The 12,757-nt window shown below is 42.9% G+C and overlaps 1 protein-coding gene across 2 annotated transcripts in view; it reads left to right on the top strand.

Moving 5' to 3' along the window:
• The window catches only part of Astn1 (astrotactin 1), a 324,573-nt gene that overhangs the window by 233,398 nt on the left and 78,418 nt on the right, over window positions 1-12,757 (top strand). For both annotated transcript variants that reach the window (XM_038349589.1, XM_038349588.1), the window contains exons 12-14: window positions 5,530-5,696; window positions 9,140-9,334; window positions 10,672-10,799. In XM_038349589.1, coding sequence (XP_038205517.1) covers window positions 5,530-5,696; window positions 9,140-9,334; window positions 10,672-10,799 — 490 coding nt within the window. The remainder of the gene's footprint in view (window positions 1-5,529; window positions 5,697-9,139; window positions 9,335-10,671; window positions 10,800-12,757) is intronic.

Below are 12,757 nucleotides of genomic sequence, written 5' to 3'. Positions count from 1 at the left end.
CGCCATGTAAGGCTAGATATGCTCTTACATTTATACGATTGTATTACAAACAAATTTGGATGAGCCATTCATGAGTAATGGCAGTGGGAATTGAGTAGACTTAGCAGACAGAACTCCAACCCGCCCCATCCCAGCCCCAGTTTTCATGAGAACTTCCTTATCAACTATTATAGTGTGTGTGTGTGTGTGTGTGTGTGTGTGTGTGTGTGTTTGTGCACTCATGCCTTCATGTAGAGGCCAGAGAGAAACATCAATTGTCTTTCTTAATCACTTCCTACCTTATTCTTTAAGATGAGATCTCTCACTAAACCTAGATCTCAAAAATTTAGCCCCAGAGATCCTTATGTGTATATCTCCCTAGTGGTGAGATGACAGACATCTGTATAGACCAGGTCTGTATTTCTATATGTGTTGAGAATGGAAACTCACATCTTCATGCTAGGTAGCAATCACTTTACTGTCAGATCACCCCTGCCAACCCTCTTCATTCTCATGAAGCCTACCTGCTGAGGTTCAACATAAAATATGCCTTGAGAGTTAGAAAATTACTACCACTGCTATACCAAAAGTAAAGGAAATGGGAAATTCTCATCTGCAGACTCACACCCATGCTGAAAACGCCCAACAAATGCTTTTGCTTTGTAAGACATTGAAATACATTGGATAAGTAGAATAAGTAGACCATGGCCATGAAAGGAGCAGGGTCAACAGCCCTGCATTCTTGTATGTGAAACTCATGACCTTCCCTGCCAGACCATTATATCCTAATGGCTGCTGAGCTGCTCAGCGACTCCGACGCCCTTCCTCTGTGTGCTGTCCACGATGGTTTCCCATAACATGTGTCATTTTACCATTGCTAGAAAACAAATGTGCAGGGACCTTAAGGATGAGCATCTCTTCTTCTCTCTGTAGGACAATAAGTAAATGAATACACTTCAGAGATTTCTAGAGAAATTGGAGCAGGAAACCACAGCAGCCTGAAATATAAATTTAACTCTATCACGCTTTTCCCCTTTGGAGAAGTCCTGCATATCTTGGATGGGCATGTCAAAACCCATGAAGAAATTGTGGAAATCATCACTTGCAAAAGGGGTGAGATTGTCGCGTAGTAAAAAAGAGCCCATTTCCAGTATAAAATGTGGTCACATGCCTCATGAATCATCCAAGTTCAGTGAGGCAAGCTCACGTGCTGGTCTCTGTCCCTCTTCTCCCAGGGGACGCGAATAAGCGCATGTGTCCATCACTCATAGCCATCTGCCAACAGAGTGTCTACTTGGTAATCTAGAACTGAGATATCTGTGGCCTCCAGTTTAGTCTCCTAAGTAATTAATCAACCAAAACTCATTGGTAGAAAAAGAGGGGAAAAGATGGCAAAGAAAAGGATTTGAATGGGGAAAATCATTTTAATCTCATTAGCAAATTATGTGTTGGACCAGTAATGAGTCAAGAAGTCATGAACACCTCATGGAAAGATGATTAACCTTGTGTATTTTAGGGGTCACTGAAGTATGAGCTCATTTATTAGACCTTCCTGGTGGGGGATGGTTATGGCTGTAATAAATGGACTTTTCTTTTTAAGCCTGTACTTCATAAAGTCCCTGGGACTGCTACATATAACCTATGCAAAGTGGGGTTAATATATGACCTTGGGGCTCTCTCCTGTGCAAGTGGTTCTCCTTCAAGGACCAAATGGAAGGATTATCCACAGACAGAAAGAGAGAATACCCAAGACTTGCCAACAGAAAATGCAACTTCTATAGACAAAACTCCTCAGACCCTGTGGCTGGGAATGCACCTATTTCCGGAAGCAGGACCACAGCTGGTTGCAGTCTCTTTATGTTCCGATTAAGATTTTGAAGAAACCTGACATTTAAATGAAATAACATAGGGAAGACACGTGAGAAACCAAATTTATTCCATAGATACTTGAATGATTACCTCCCTAGGGAATGGGTGCTCCGGATAAGAGCTATGAAGAAATCTCAGTTTTTCATTTCAACATTGTTTTCTTTTTTTTTTTCCTGGAAATATTTCTAAAATGCTCTGAATTGCCGCCCCAGTTAGTTACAGTACAATAAAGATAATTGCATCCTTCTCCGTGACTGGGGATCTTGTTTTGCCTTCAAGGTCATCACTCTAGACAGCTTGCTGTGTTTTCTGCTAAAATAGTTCCACTAATAACATGGTGTGTGTGTGTGTGTGTGTGTAAAGAGGGACATAAGAAAAATATTAGGATAAATCTATAAGTCCATAATTCATTCAAGAATATGCATCAGAAATCACTTCACATAGTCAAATAACAGATCTACAGGATTGCTTTACGTTGTTGACGCATTGCCTTTATTTCTAAGAAATCCAGATTTTATCACAGGTGCACAGCAAAATGTCAGAAACACATACAAGTTTTGGAGTCAGACAGATCTAGGCCAAGAGTTTGTTTCTGCCATTTCCCACCATGGCGGCCTTAAACAAGGTTGTTTTTCTGAGCTACCCATAAAATGGAGAAGATAAAGTGTACCTGTGTTGTCGGGACTACAGAAAATGCACACAGATAAAAATGGACCACAAAAAGAACTGCCCAATTCAGTACAGCTATGGCTAGTAATTTAGCTTTACTTAGAAGAACAAAACTCCAATGTGGACAAAATAGCTAACGCTGTCTTCTCTCCAAATCTTTGAAGAGAATCTGATATCAGGTGGTCAAGTAGGAACAGCTATGGTCATCTTGGCATTAGAGCCAGGCCAGATGTGACTATGCCAGGACGAGGCTTCCTGAAACAAAACCAGCTCCTGTTTCATTCAGTGAAGTCTTTGTCAAAAGTTGTGCATGATGGAGCACTCTGAAAACCAGCAGGTGGCTGAGAAGCTGGCACGTCCTGGCTGGGACTGATAGAGTTATCGGGTGTGAGGGTTGAAATTATGTTAAGTTGGATTGACAGGACAACTGGCTTTTTCTCTGCTTGGTGGCTTTGTCAAAAGAAGGAGGGGAGAACAACTCCTGTCCACCGGTACAGACATTTAATCCCAACAACACTGTGTGTTTCCATACCCAAATCATGCCTGGGCAGTCACATGGTGCCTAAGCCAGCCCCCTCTGGTGACACATCTGGCCTAACAGCTGGGTGTCCACGGAGCTTAATGGGGGGAGGGACTAACAGATCATGGGGTGCAATCCTCAGCTTCTTTGTTTGCTTGTTTGCCATCAGAACCATTCTGGATAACATCTGGGCGTACACAGCAGGGGGTAGCCCTTGGAATTGCCTTTAAATGCTGCCACCTTCCAACTTTCCATCTGCCTTCTTGGGGAGAGGGGATGGACCAAGCTGGGGGCCTGGCAGGTTGGAGGGAGCATTTGTATGGGAAATCGCACAATTGGTGTCAGTAAACAGTGCATATCCTGCTGTGGTTGTTGACTGGAACAGGGGGTGGGAGGAGAGGTGGCTTTTCAGAGACACATCTGCCTGAGCACTAAGCTCTGTGAGCCAAGGTGTCTGGCTGAAGAGAGGACAAGCCAGGCAATGCAGGCAATGGGGAGTGAAGGGAAATGAGGTCACACTGCCAAGTTTCAGAAGTTTGGTTTGGGTTTTGGAGGAGTGTCTTGCAAGAGAGAGAGAGAGAGAGAGAGAGAGAGAGAGAGAGAGAGGGAGGGAGGGAGGATGGACTGGTGATAGATATATAGATAGATGATAGATACATAAATAGCTAGATAGATGACAGCTACCTAGATAATAAATAGATAGATGAATTAATAGATGATAGATAGATAATAGATAGATGCTTAATAGATAGTAGATGATAGATAGAAGATAGATAGATAGATAGATAGATAGATAGATAGATAGATAGAATAAGATAAAATATAGCCATTAAATTCCTGAGTTTGGGAACCAAATCTAGACATACTCACAGCTCTGCCCTGCTCTAGATGCTTGAGTCTGGCCTTCATGTACGCATTCTTCCCAGCCTGTTACTATTAATGCACGGCGTCTTCACACGAGCACAAGGATCCAGGTGAGAAAAACTAAAATATAATTTAGAAATTAAAACTAAGATTTTAGAGATTCTCGTGCACTATCAGGGGTTGCCTTGTCCTTGAATGAGGATAACACAGGAAGTTGTGAGAGAAGGGAGCACAGACTCAGTTTCCAGTGACTAGGTCTGTCACTCGAAGTCCCAGTGTGACATAGGAGATGATAGAGCCACTGAATCAGGATGCGACAGACGGCCCACCAGGGATCCAAGTGTGGACTTGCTTGAAACAGCTGTGATTCTAGGAGTTCAACACTCTGTGCCTCAGTTTCCTCATATGGGTCACACGTCTCACCTCACGGACTGTTCTGAGGGTTGGTGTCTTAGGGTTTCTATTGCTGTGAAGAGACACCATGACCATGGCAACTCTTATAAAGAAACATTTAATTGGAGCGGGTGGGGGCGCACTAACAGCATATCATCATATCGGGAGCACAGTGGTATGCAGGCAGATGTGGTGCTAGAGCTGGGAGCCCTACATCTTGACTGGGAGGCAACAGGAAGTTGATTGGCTGTCACACTGAAGCTTGAGAAAAGAGACCTCAAAGTCTACCCCGACAGTGACACACTTCCTTCAGTAAGGCCACACCTCCTAATAGTGCCACTCCCTTTGGGGGCAATTTTCTTTCAAACCTCCACAGTTGGATTAGACAATGAGGTAGGCGCTTGCTGGGGTCTGTGAAAGTGTTGCTGGGGGCTCACCTTGCTCCATGACCTTTACCAGGATCTGAGGTTTCTATGATTTCTTCCTTTGACGCCCTCCTTAGGAAGCTGACTGACAATTAGGACAGTGGAGCAAATGTTCCCATTAAGACCAGCTGGCCAAATTCAACACAGCCTCAGTGGGTGCTTGTGTAGCAGGTGTTGTGGGCTAGGTGGCTTGCTTCCAAGGGGAATCTTTGAGACAGCAAGGTGATGAGCCCAGGATTTCTCACTGTGAGAGACATCACACTCCTCTCCAAGGCTGTAGGAAAGTCTCCTTCCGGCCTCAGACTGGCAGCCCTGGCTCACTCCATCTCCCCAGTGTCGCCAACTGGTACCAACATTGATAAAGTGCCCTTTTAATGTGAGTTCAAACAGCACCGCAGCTCTCCCTAGTCCCCAGGAATCCCTGCTTAATGCATTTTAAATCCTGGCCCATCACTTCCCCTCTTCTGCCAGCCTGAGGTCCAGTAGGGAAGGAGCACTCTTCTGTCTTGCCACATAGCTCCATGCCAGCCTGCTCAGAGCCAGAGGCTTAATGCGAATGTGTGTGAGTTGTGCCCAGACAGAAACAGAAAGATGTCAAAAAAAAAAAAAAAAAAAAAAAAAAAAAAAAAAAAAAAAAAAAAAAAAAAAAAAAAAAAAAAAAAAACCTTTTGCTTTTAAAAGGAGACAAAAAGGCAAAAGGAAATCCATAGATTGTTTTCCAGGGGTAATAGTTCCACATGGAGCGTGTCAGTGACTGCGCTTGGGTCTTCTGTTTTACCCACTTGTACGGATGCTTTCTGGTTGTGCCAGTGCCCGTCAGGACTCAGCCCTATGAAGGACAGCTCAGGCTGCTATGACCGCCACATCGGCGTTGACTGCTCAGATGGTTTCAACGGAGGCTGCGAACAGCTGTGTCTCCAGCAGATGGCGCCTTTTCCAGATGACCCCACCTTGTACAACATCCTCATGTTCTGCGGGTGAGTGAACATCAAGAGACGTTTGGTGCTGCAACCGCAGTAGGTCCTTGTGAATGGACTAGTCTCTCCTAGACCCTAAGGAGAGAGCCAGTAGCACTTCGACAGTCTAATTTAGAGGAACCTTACGGCAAGATAGTCCGGTGGCTACAGAATTGCAGCCTCTGGCTTACCTGAAAGGAACAATTAACCACATGGTTTACGTATATCGTTGCCCAATTAAGCAAGGACGTTCCAAGCTTTGCCTTTAAGGAACTGTGTTAATGATGTGTTTTGTGACAGAAGCTGTTCCCGCCGTCCAAAACTTGAGAAAGACTATGTAAAACTACCGGATTATCAAGGCGGGGAAGGAGTGTTTTTTTAAAAAAATGGAAGCTTCGGGTTCTGCTTCCAAAGTCTCCAGATTTTGCAAAGCCCTCCCTCTTTCCACTAGGTCATTAATTAGTTCCTCTCGGTTTAATGCTTTTCCTGGGATCAGCTCTCCCCCATCCATGTGAGAGAACAGGTTGGGCAAAGCTACCCTGTTTCACAGGTGAGAAAAGGAATGACTAGTAAGGGGATCCATCTCCCTTGTGACTGGAAAGTTAGTGAACCGGAAGATTAGGGGCAGAATTCAGGCCCTTTCTGACTTTTTCAAAGCTCTGCAGTTTTCTCAAAATTTAAATTTGTATCGCTGATTGAAATTATATTTAAAGCCATTTTCATGCTATATTTATCAAGTAAATAAAGATTTAGCCAATTTTATTATGCCCATAGATTGCTTGTCTATCTTTCGTTCCCTTCCCACCCTCCCTGCTTCTGCCGCCCACTCTCCCACCCGACCCTGTTGCTGCAAGTCAGTTGGGGTGCTCACACATCACACTGACCACTAGGCTGCCGAAGAAAGTAGCATTTAAGTTCGTGTCTCCCAGGCTCTCACCATCTAATAAGCTTGCAATGAAAATCAATGTTTATAGTCATAAAACTATGTTAGGGGCTTACTAAAAGCCGGGGCCTGCTGAGTAACCATGAAAAGATTTCTAGTGCACTTGTAATGTTATTTTATTGTATTTTATCTCATTTCTTTGCAATTGAGCAATTTTCATATTTAGTTTCTTGTAAAATCCCATTCCATAAATAGAAGCTTGCTCTAAATTTTAATGTTCTCTATAATGTGACCATTAAGGGTGACCCACTTCAATTAATGGAAGCAGACTCAGTCAAAGTTACATCCTTTTTTCTTTACTGTATGTACATTTCATCACCCGCTTGTGCAGAGAACCTAGTTAGGTGTTAGATACAAGGGGAACAACAGGATGTCCAGCCTGGTCTCCCCTCTCAAAAAGGGTGGGGGGGTTGCTTTGCAATATTTTGACAGAAGAATAAGAAGTGTAAGAAGTGCGGACAGACAGACAGACAGACAGTTGTCAAGATGTTCAAGATGGACTGATACAGAATCAGTTTTAGCTTCCACCATCCAGACTCTGGTTTATGTGGCTAGAGGAAGGAGTCATTCAGAGTCTTGTCCCAGACCTCTTCTGAGTCATGGAGGCAGTCCTCTATGGGTCTTGAATCAAACCCATTCTCTGGACAAAAGCCATGATCTCTCACTGGACTTTCTTTCTGGTTTTGGTTGGAAATAGGCACATGTTGATTAGTGTTACCCAAAGCACTATCTGTAAGTCGTCCAGGTCTGTTCTGATTTGAGGTTCTTGCACAGAGAGCAAATCACATGCACTTGCAGTTAAAATGCTCCATTCACACCTGTTCACACCCCTGTATCAATGGGAACCGGAAACAGGGAGGGTTAGCAGTTAAGGTTGTTTGCCCATGGTCCTCATTTGCACCTCGGCTAACAATAATAGCAGCATTCAGCCAGCATTAGCTCTGCATTCGGCAGGGTGTAAGTTCTATAGATTCAATATATGAATTAATTTCCTCAACACTCTAGTAGAACAGCTACTCCTCACACCCCTCTTGCAGTTTTGGAAACAAAAATCTCACCAGAGTTTCATCAGGCAGTCCAGAGTTGCACAGTTAAGGACAGCATTCACGTTGCTTATAGCATTATGTCTCACTTTTTAAAACTATGATCCTTTGTTCCTCTATAAAGGACTGAAGCTTTTAACTTATCACAGTTACTACAGATAGTGATAATTGATGTGTTCAGTATCATAATCATCTTACAGTTTTAAATTTGTTCTATTTTTAAGCAGGGAAAGAAATCTTTTAAAAAAAAACAATGACAACCTTATTAAAGAATTAAGTCTTACTTGAGTTAGCAAAAGTATCTTACTCATAAAATAACTACAAACAAAGTCCAATTAATGACTTATGAGTCACTGACCCATGATTACCAAATTAGTATTACTTTCCCATTAGAGCAACACAATGAGGAAAGCGCCCAGGAGGCAATTGTTGGTTTATGGAGCACACAGTATTCACACTGTGCCCTGGCATCTATTTAGTTTGGGATGTCAACGCTGGATGGAGGGGAGTTTGTATGAGTGGCTGGTTTGTTTGTATGTACTCAAACAGAACACAGCTAGAAGATCATAAATCTTCCTCATTTCTTAGTTGACTTGCCACAGGACCAGATTAGAGAGTTATTAATTTTTTTAAGCACACTGTCACTCTTTTGCTGCCTAATTACCCTACAAACAAATGCGGACGCTCACAGAATATTCTTGAGAAAAATGCTGGCATACCTTCTACTTCCATGTATTAACTCACTTATATGCTGATCTTGTAGTGAGGTGCTGCAGGCAGGCCTGCTTTTCATCCCGCCCAGCTCCTGGCCACTGGCTAGCTTATGCCCCAAAATAACAACACACAAATTGTATTCTTTTAAACACTGCCTGGCCCATTATTTTCAGCCTCTTATTCACATCTTGACTAACCCATATCTAATAATATATGTAACACCATGAGCGGTGTCCTACCAGGAAGTTTCTAGCGTCATCTTGGGCTGGAGCTTCATCACATCTGTCTCAAAGGAGAGGCACGGCAGTCTGACTAACTTAGGAGAGGCGTGGCATCTGACTGAGCCATCTACCTCACTTCCTTCTTCCTGTTCTGTCTACTCCACCCACCTATGTTCTAACCTATTAGGCCAAGCAATTTTCTTTATTAATTAACCAATGAAAACAGATTGATAGAAGACCCGCCTCCATCATGATCTCTAGTTCTTAACTTTAGAAATCAGAGGGCTAGGAAAGGTAGGGTAGTCTGAGTCCAAATTATCATCTGAGGGAAAATAAATCATGAGATGTGGTCATGATGGAAAGTCACTCCATTTATAGATGGAAAAAAAAACCTGATTTTTAAGAGACCCACATCAAATTGGATTATTCCTAGTTTGGGGGTCATTCAACATTTTCCCAGCGACATTGCTCCCCAATTTGATGCACTGATTTGCCCGGATGACTCATCGGCAAACAACTAACTTAAGTTCTCTCTTTCATTAGGTGTATCGAAGACTACAAGCTTGGGGTGGATGGACGGTCTTGCCAACTTGTCACAGAGACCTGCCCAGAGGGCGGTGACTGTGCCGAAAGCAGAGAGGTCTCCATGAACCAGACTCTGTTTGGGGAAATGTTCTTTGGTTACAACAACCAGTCCAAGGAAGTAGCTGCTGGACAGGTGCTAAAAGGAACATTCAGGTGAATGTCATACGCATAGAGCTGATTTTCAGGGGTCTGAGTGGCTTCCTCTCTGAAGAGCCTTATTCTCAGCATGTGTTTGGCTTGGATCAGGGAGAAAGTGTTATTGCTAACGGAGCAGATTGTGTTCTTGCCCATAATCCTGTTCCAGTCTACACTCTGCCTTCAAGAATCCAAGAAGCATGCTAGGTATATGGTAAAACCTGAAGCAAAATCTTACCTTCAGGATTTCATATTGAAACCACCCCAAAATGTGCAGGTTTCCTTTGACTTCCAAATCTTAATACCTGGCTCATGAGTGGATCTAGAACGGCCGTCCTCAGAGTGTGCTCAAGAGTCTTGGACTTTACTGGACCTTCAGGGAGTACTGAGGTCCTACCTATTAGAAAGCTAAATTTCTTTCTTATATTTCAAGTAAAACTACATGTTATAATAAGTTGGCTTCAGTTGTGAGAATCCAGTTGTCTTCTATTAAGTCATACATTTAAAAATATAAAACAATGCCAGTGTCCTTTTCTCATAAGGCAGGCTGATACTTAATGTGTTTATTAGTATTTTAATAGGAATTGTTAAATTTTCTCTTTGAATTTCTAACATGGTAAATATTGATCATGGTCAAGTATTTGGGACATTTAATTATTTTGGCAATTATAAAGCACCCCTGCGGACAAAACCTTTTATACCATTTATTTAGAAAAATCTCTGAGAGATTCTCCATTTGACCCTCATACGTTTTCTTCATTGCGCTATTTGAAATTTCTTAGAAGCTATCAAAATTTGCTTTTCATGAGATGATAATGATTATGACAATGGAGATGTCAGTATTCTAACATAAAAACACAGCCTGGTAGCAATCTAAGCCTATGCTCTTAGGAACAAATTGGAGGCAAATTTTCAAGGTAGTTCTTATACTGAGCTCCTGTTTCTGTCATGGACAAGAGACTTTGCAAGTATTTTCCATTTTCATCAACGGAATTGGGTTTCCAGGGCAATAAATGTGATATCAGAATTGGTCATGTGATAGCCAGAGCCTTCTCCGTGTTCTACGCACGCAACTCAGAGTGTGCTGTCTTTAGAGGGGAAGTCAGAATGGAAACCTGGTGTGGGGAGAAACGTTCTCTACCCTGACTACAGACTTTTCCAGTTGATTTGCCTCTCTCTGCTGCCTTTACTTCCCTTATGCATAAGCCTAACTCATGTCATATGTACCAAATGAGTCTCAAGGTGAGGCATGACTTTTGGACCAGAAAGACTTTTGGCACTGTGCGTTGAAATATGGACTGTATGCTGAAGAGTTCCGTGAACTCTCGGAAAGCGAAGGTCTGCTCTCTTTCTAGACAAAGCAACTTTGCTCGTGGTTTAGACCAGCAACTGCCAGACGGTCTTGTGGTGGCCACCGTCCCACTGGAGAACCAATGTCTAGAGGAAATCTCGGAGCCCACTCCTGACCCTGACTTCCTGACTGGTAAGTGTGCCTTCCTTTATGCAGCCAAACCCATAGTTTCTTAAAGCCATGGCACTGGTTTGACCAGGCTTGTTTTTGTTTCTAAGTCAGTCGTTTCATTCAAGCGTGAACAATTGGTTATAAAATCAAACATTATTAGGATTAATTATCAGTAAAATTGTCAGTATTCTCATGTGATTACTACACAATGGCTGTGATTATATATTTCTCTTGCTAAATTTTATAGGAATTCTTCGGGGGTGGGGAAAATGCCACAATGGATGCATATGCATCTGGGGTTTTGGTTGGGTTAGAGGTATGTGATGGAGGCAGAAAGAAGATGGAGCACACCTATCCCCTAAATATGCATTAATAGTGTGGTTGCGTTCCCTGCAAAGAACTACTGGAGCGGTGAGATAAGACTGAGGCTTATGGAGTTTTGTTGTCCAGTGACCCTGTGTTTGAATCTAGCTCTGTTGCGAAAGATCCTCTTGATCCCTCCTCATGCAAGGAGGACAATAAACCCTACCTCTCTGTTCTTCATTCCATGGTTCCTTCTCGACCTATACAGGACATAGATGTAGTTTCACTAGCAGAGGCAGGGTCCAGAGGGTAGTCTGTTTCTTTCTGGACCTTGGCTTCTGGACACATCCTCTATGAGCTAAGAAGGGGCTTCAGGAACCCCGTAAACCCTAGAAATCAGTAACTTGGGATTTGGCATCACTTACTAGAGCGATATGCACAAGCTCAATTTCATTGATTATGCTAATTTCTTCATTATCCCTCTACTTAATCATTCTGTCGTTCTTATTCTATACTTTCTGCCTCTTTCCCTCCATTTTTAAATGAATTGTTAGACAAAAGCCTTCAGCAGATACAGGGGTTAAAGAAGGCATAGTTATTATTAGTGAGGGCCCAGAGCCTGGCAGCTGGGATCTGCTCCTCACTGGTCTAAGTTCCAAATAAGCTATTTAACTTCTCTGTGCTTCGGTTTCTTTTACCTTAAAAAAAAAAAAATGTGTGTTATAACACTGTCTTCCTCATAGAATTTATATGAGAGACAACACTAATGAATGTGATTCCCAACACACTGTGGCATTTGGTTTGTTAATTAAATAAATTCACCAATGAAAAGTACTGTTGAGCATGTGCAACCTGTGGCTGCGTGCTGTGGTGTGACCTAGCACAAAGTGATAAGCTTACTTAAAACACCATGAGATACTTTGGTTTTTTGTTTCCTTCCTTCCTTCCTTCCTTCCTTCCTTCCTTCCTTCCTTCCTTCCCTCCCTCCCTCCCTCCCTCTCTTCCTTCCTTCTTCCTTCCTTCCTTCGTTCCTTCTTTTCTCCCTCCCTCCCTTCCTCCCTCCCTCCCTCCCTCTGTCTCTCTCTGTCTCTCTCTCTCTCTCTCTCTCTCTCCTCTCTCTCTCTCTCTCTCTCTCCTCTCTCTCTCTCTCTCTCTCTCTCTCTCTCTTTCTGATATCCCATTTCTTGAGCATGAGCTTTGTAGATGATGATGTTGTTTCTCAACAATGTCACATCTCAGTATCAAAAGTTTGGCCACATCTTCTATGTGTCTTCTCTATAGCAGAAAAGGAAGCAGTGTAAAATAATAAGGAAAAATAGATTATTGTGGGCCTTCAAGGAATCTTTTCGTCTATGGAAAGCTCTGATTTTACACACACACACACACACACACACACACACACACACACACACACACACAGGATTAACATGTAGACTCAAGAGTGCTTCCTAAAAAAGCATAGGTCTCCAAAAGGGCTTCCATTTTGTTTACTAAGAAGCAACCCCCCTCCCTCTCCCTTTCTCCCTCCCTTCCCCCCCCCCCGTCTTGCTCTCTCTCTCTCTCTCTCTCTCTCTCTCTCTCTCTCTCTCTCTCTCTCTCTGTCTCTCTCTCTTCTCTCTCTCTCTCTCTCCTCTCTCTCTCTCTTTCTCTCTCTCTCTCTCTCTCTGTGTGTGTGT

Source organism: Arvicola amphibius, chromosome 12, assembly GCF_903992535.2.
Source record: "Arvicola amphibius chromosome 12, mArvAmp1.2, whole genome shotgun sequence".
NCBI classification, from domain to species: Eukaryota; Metazoa; Chordata; class Mammalia; order Rodentia; family Cricetidae; genus Arvicola; species Arvicola amphibius.
The sequence above is the reverse complement of the archived record's forward strand: the minus strand, read 5'-3'. Positions and strand labels throughout refer to the sequence as shown.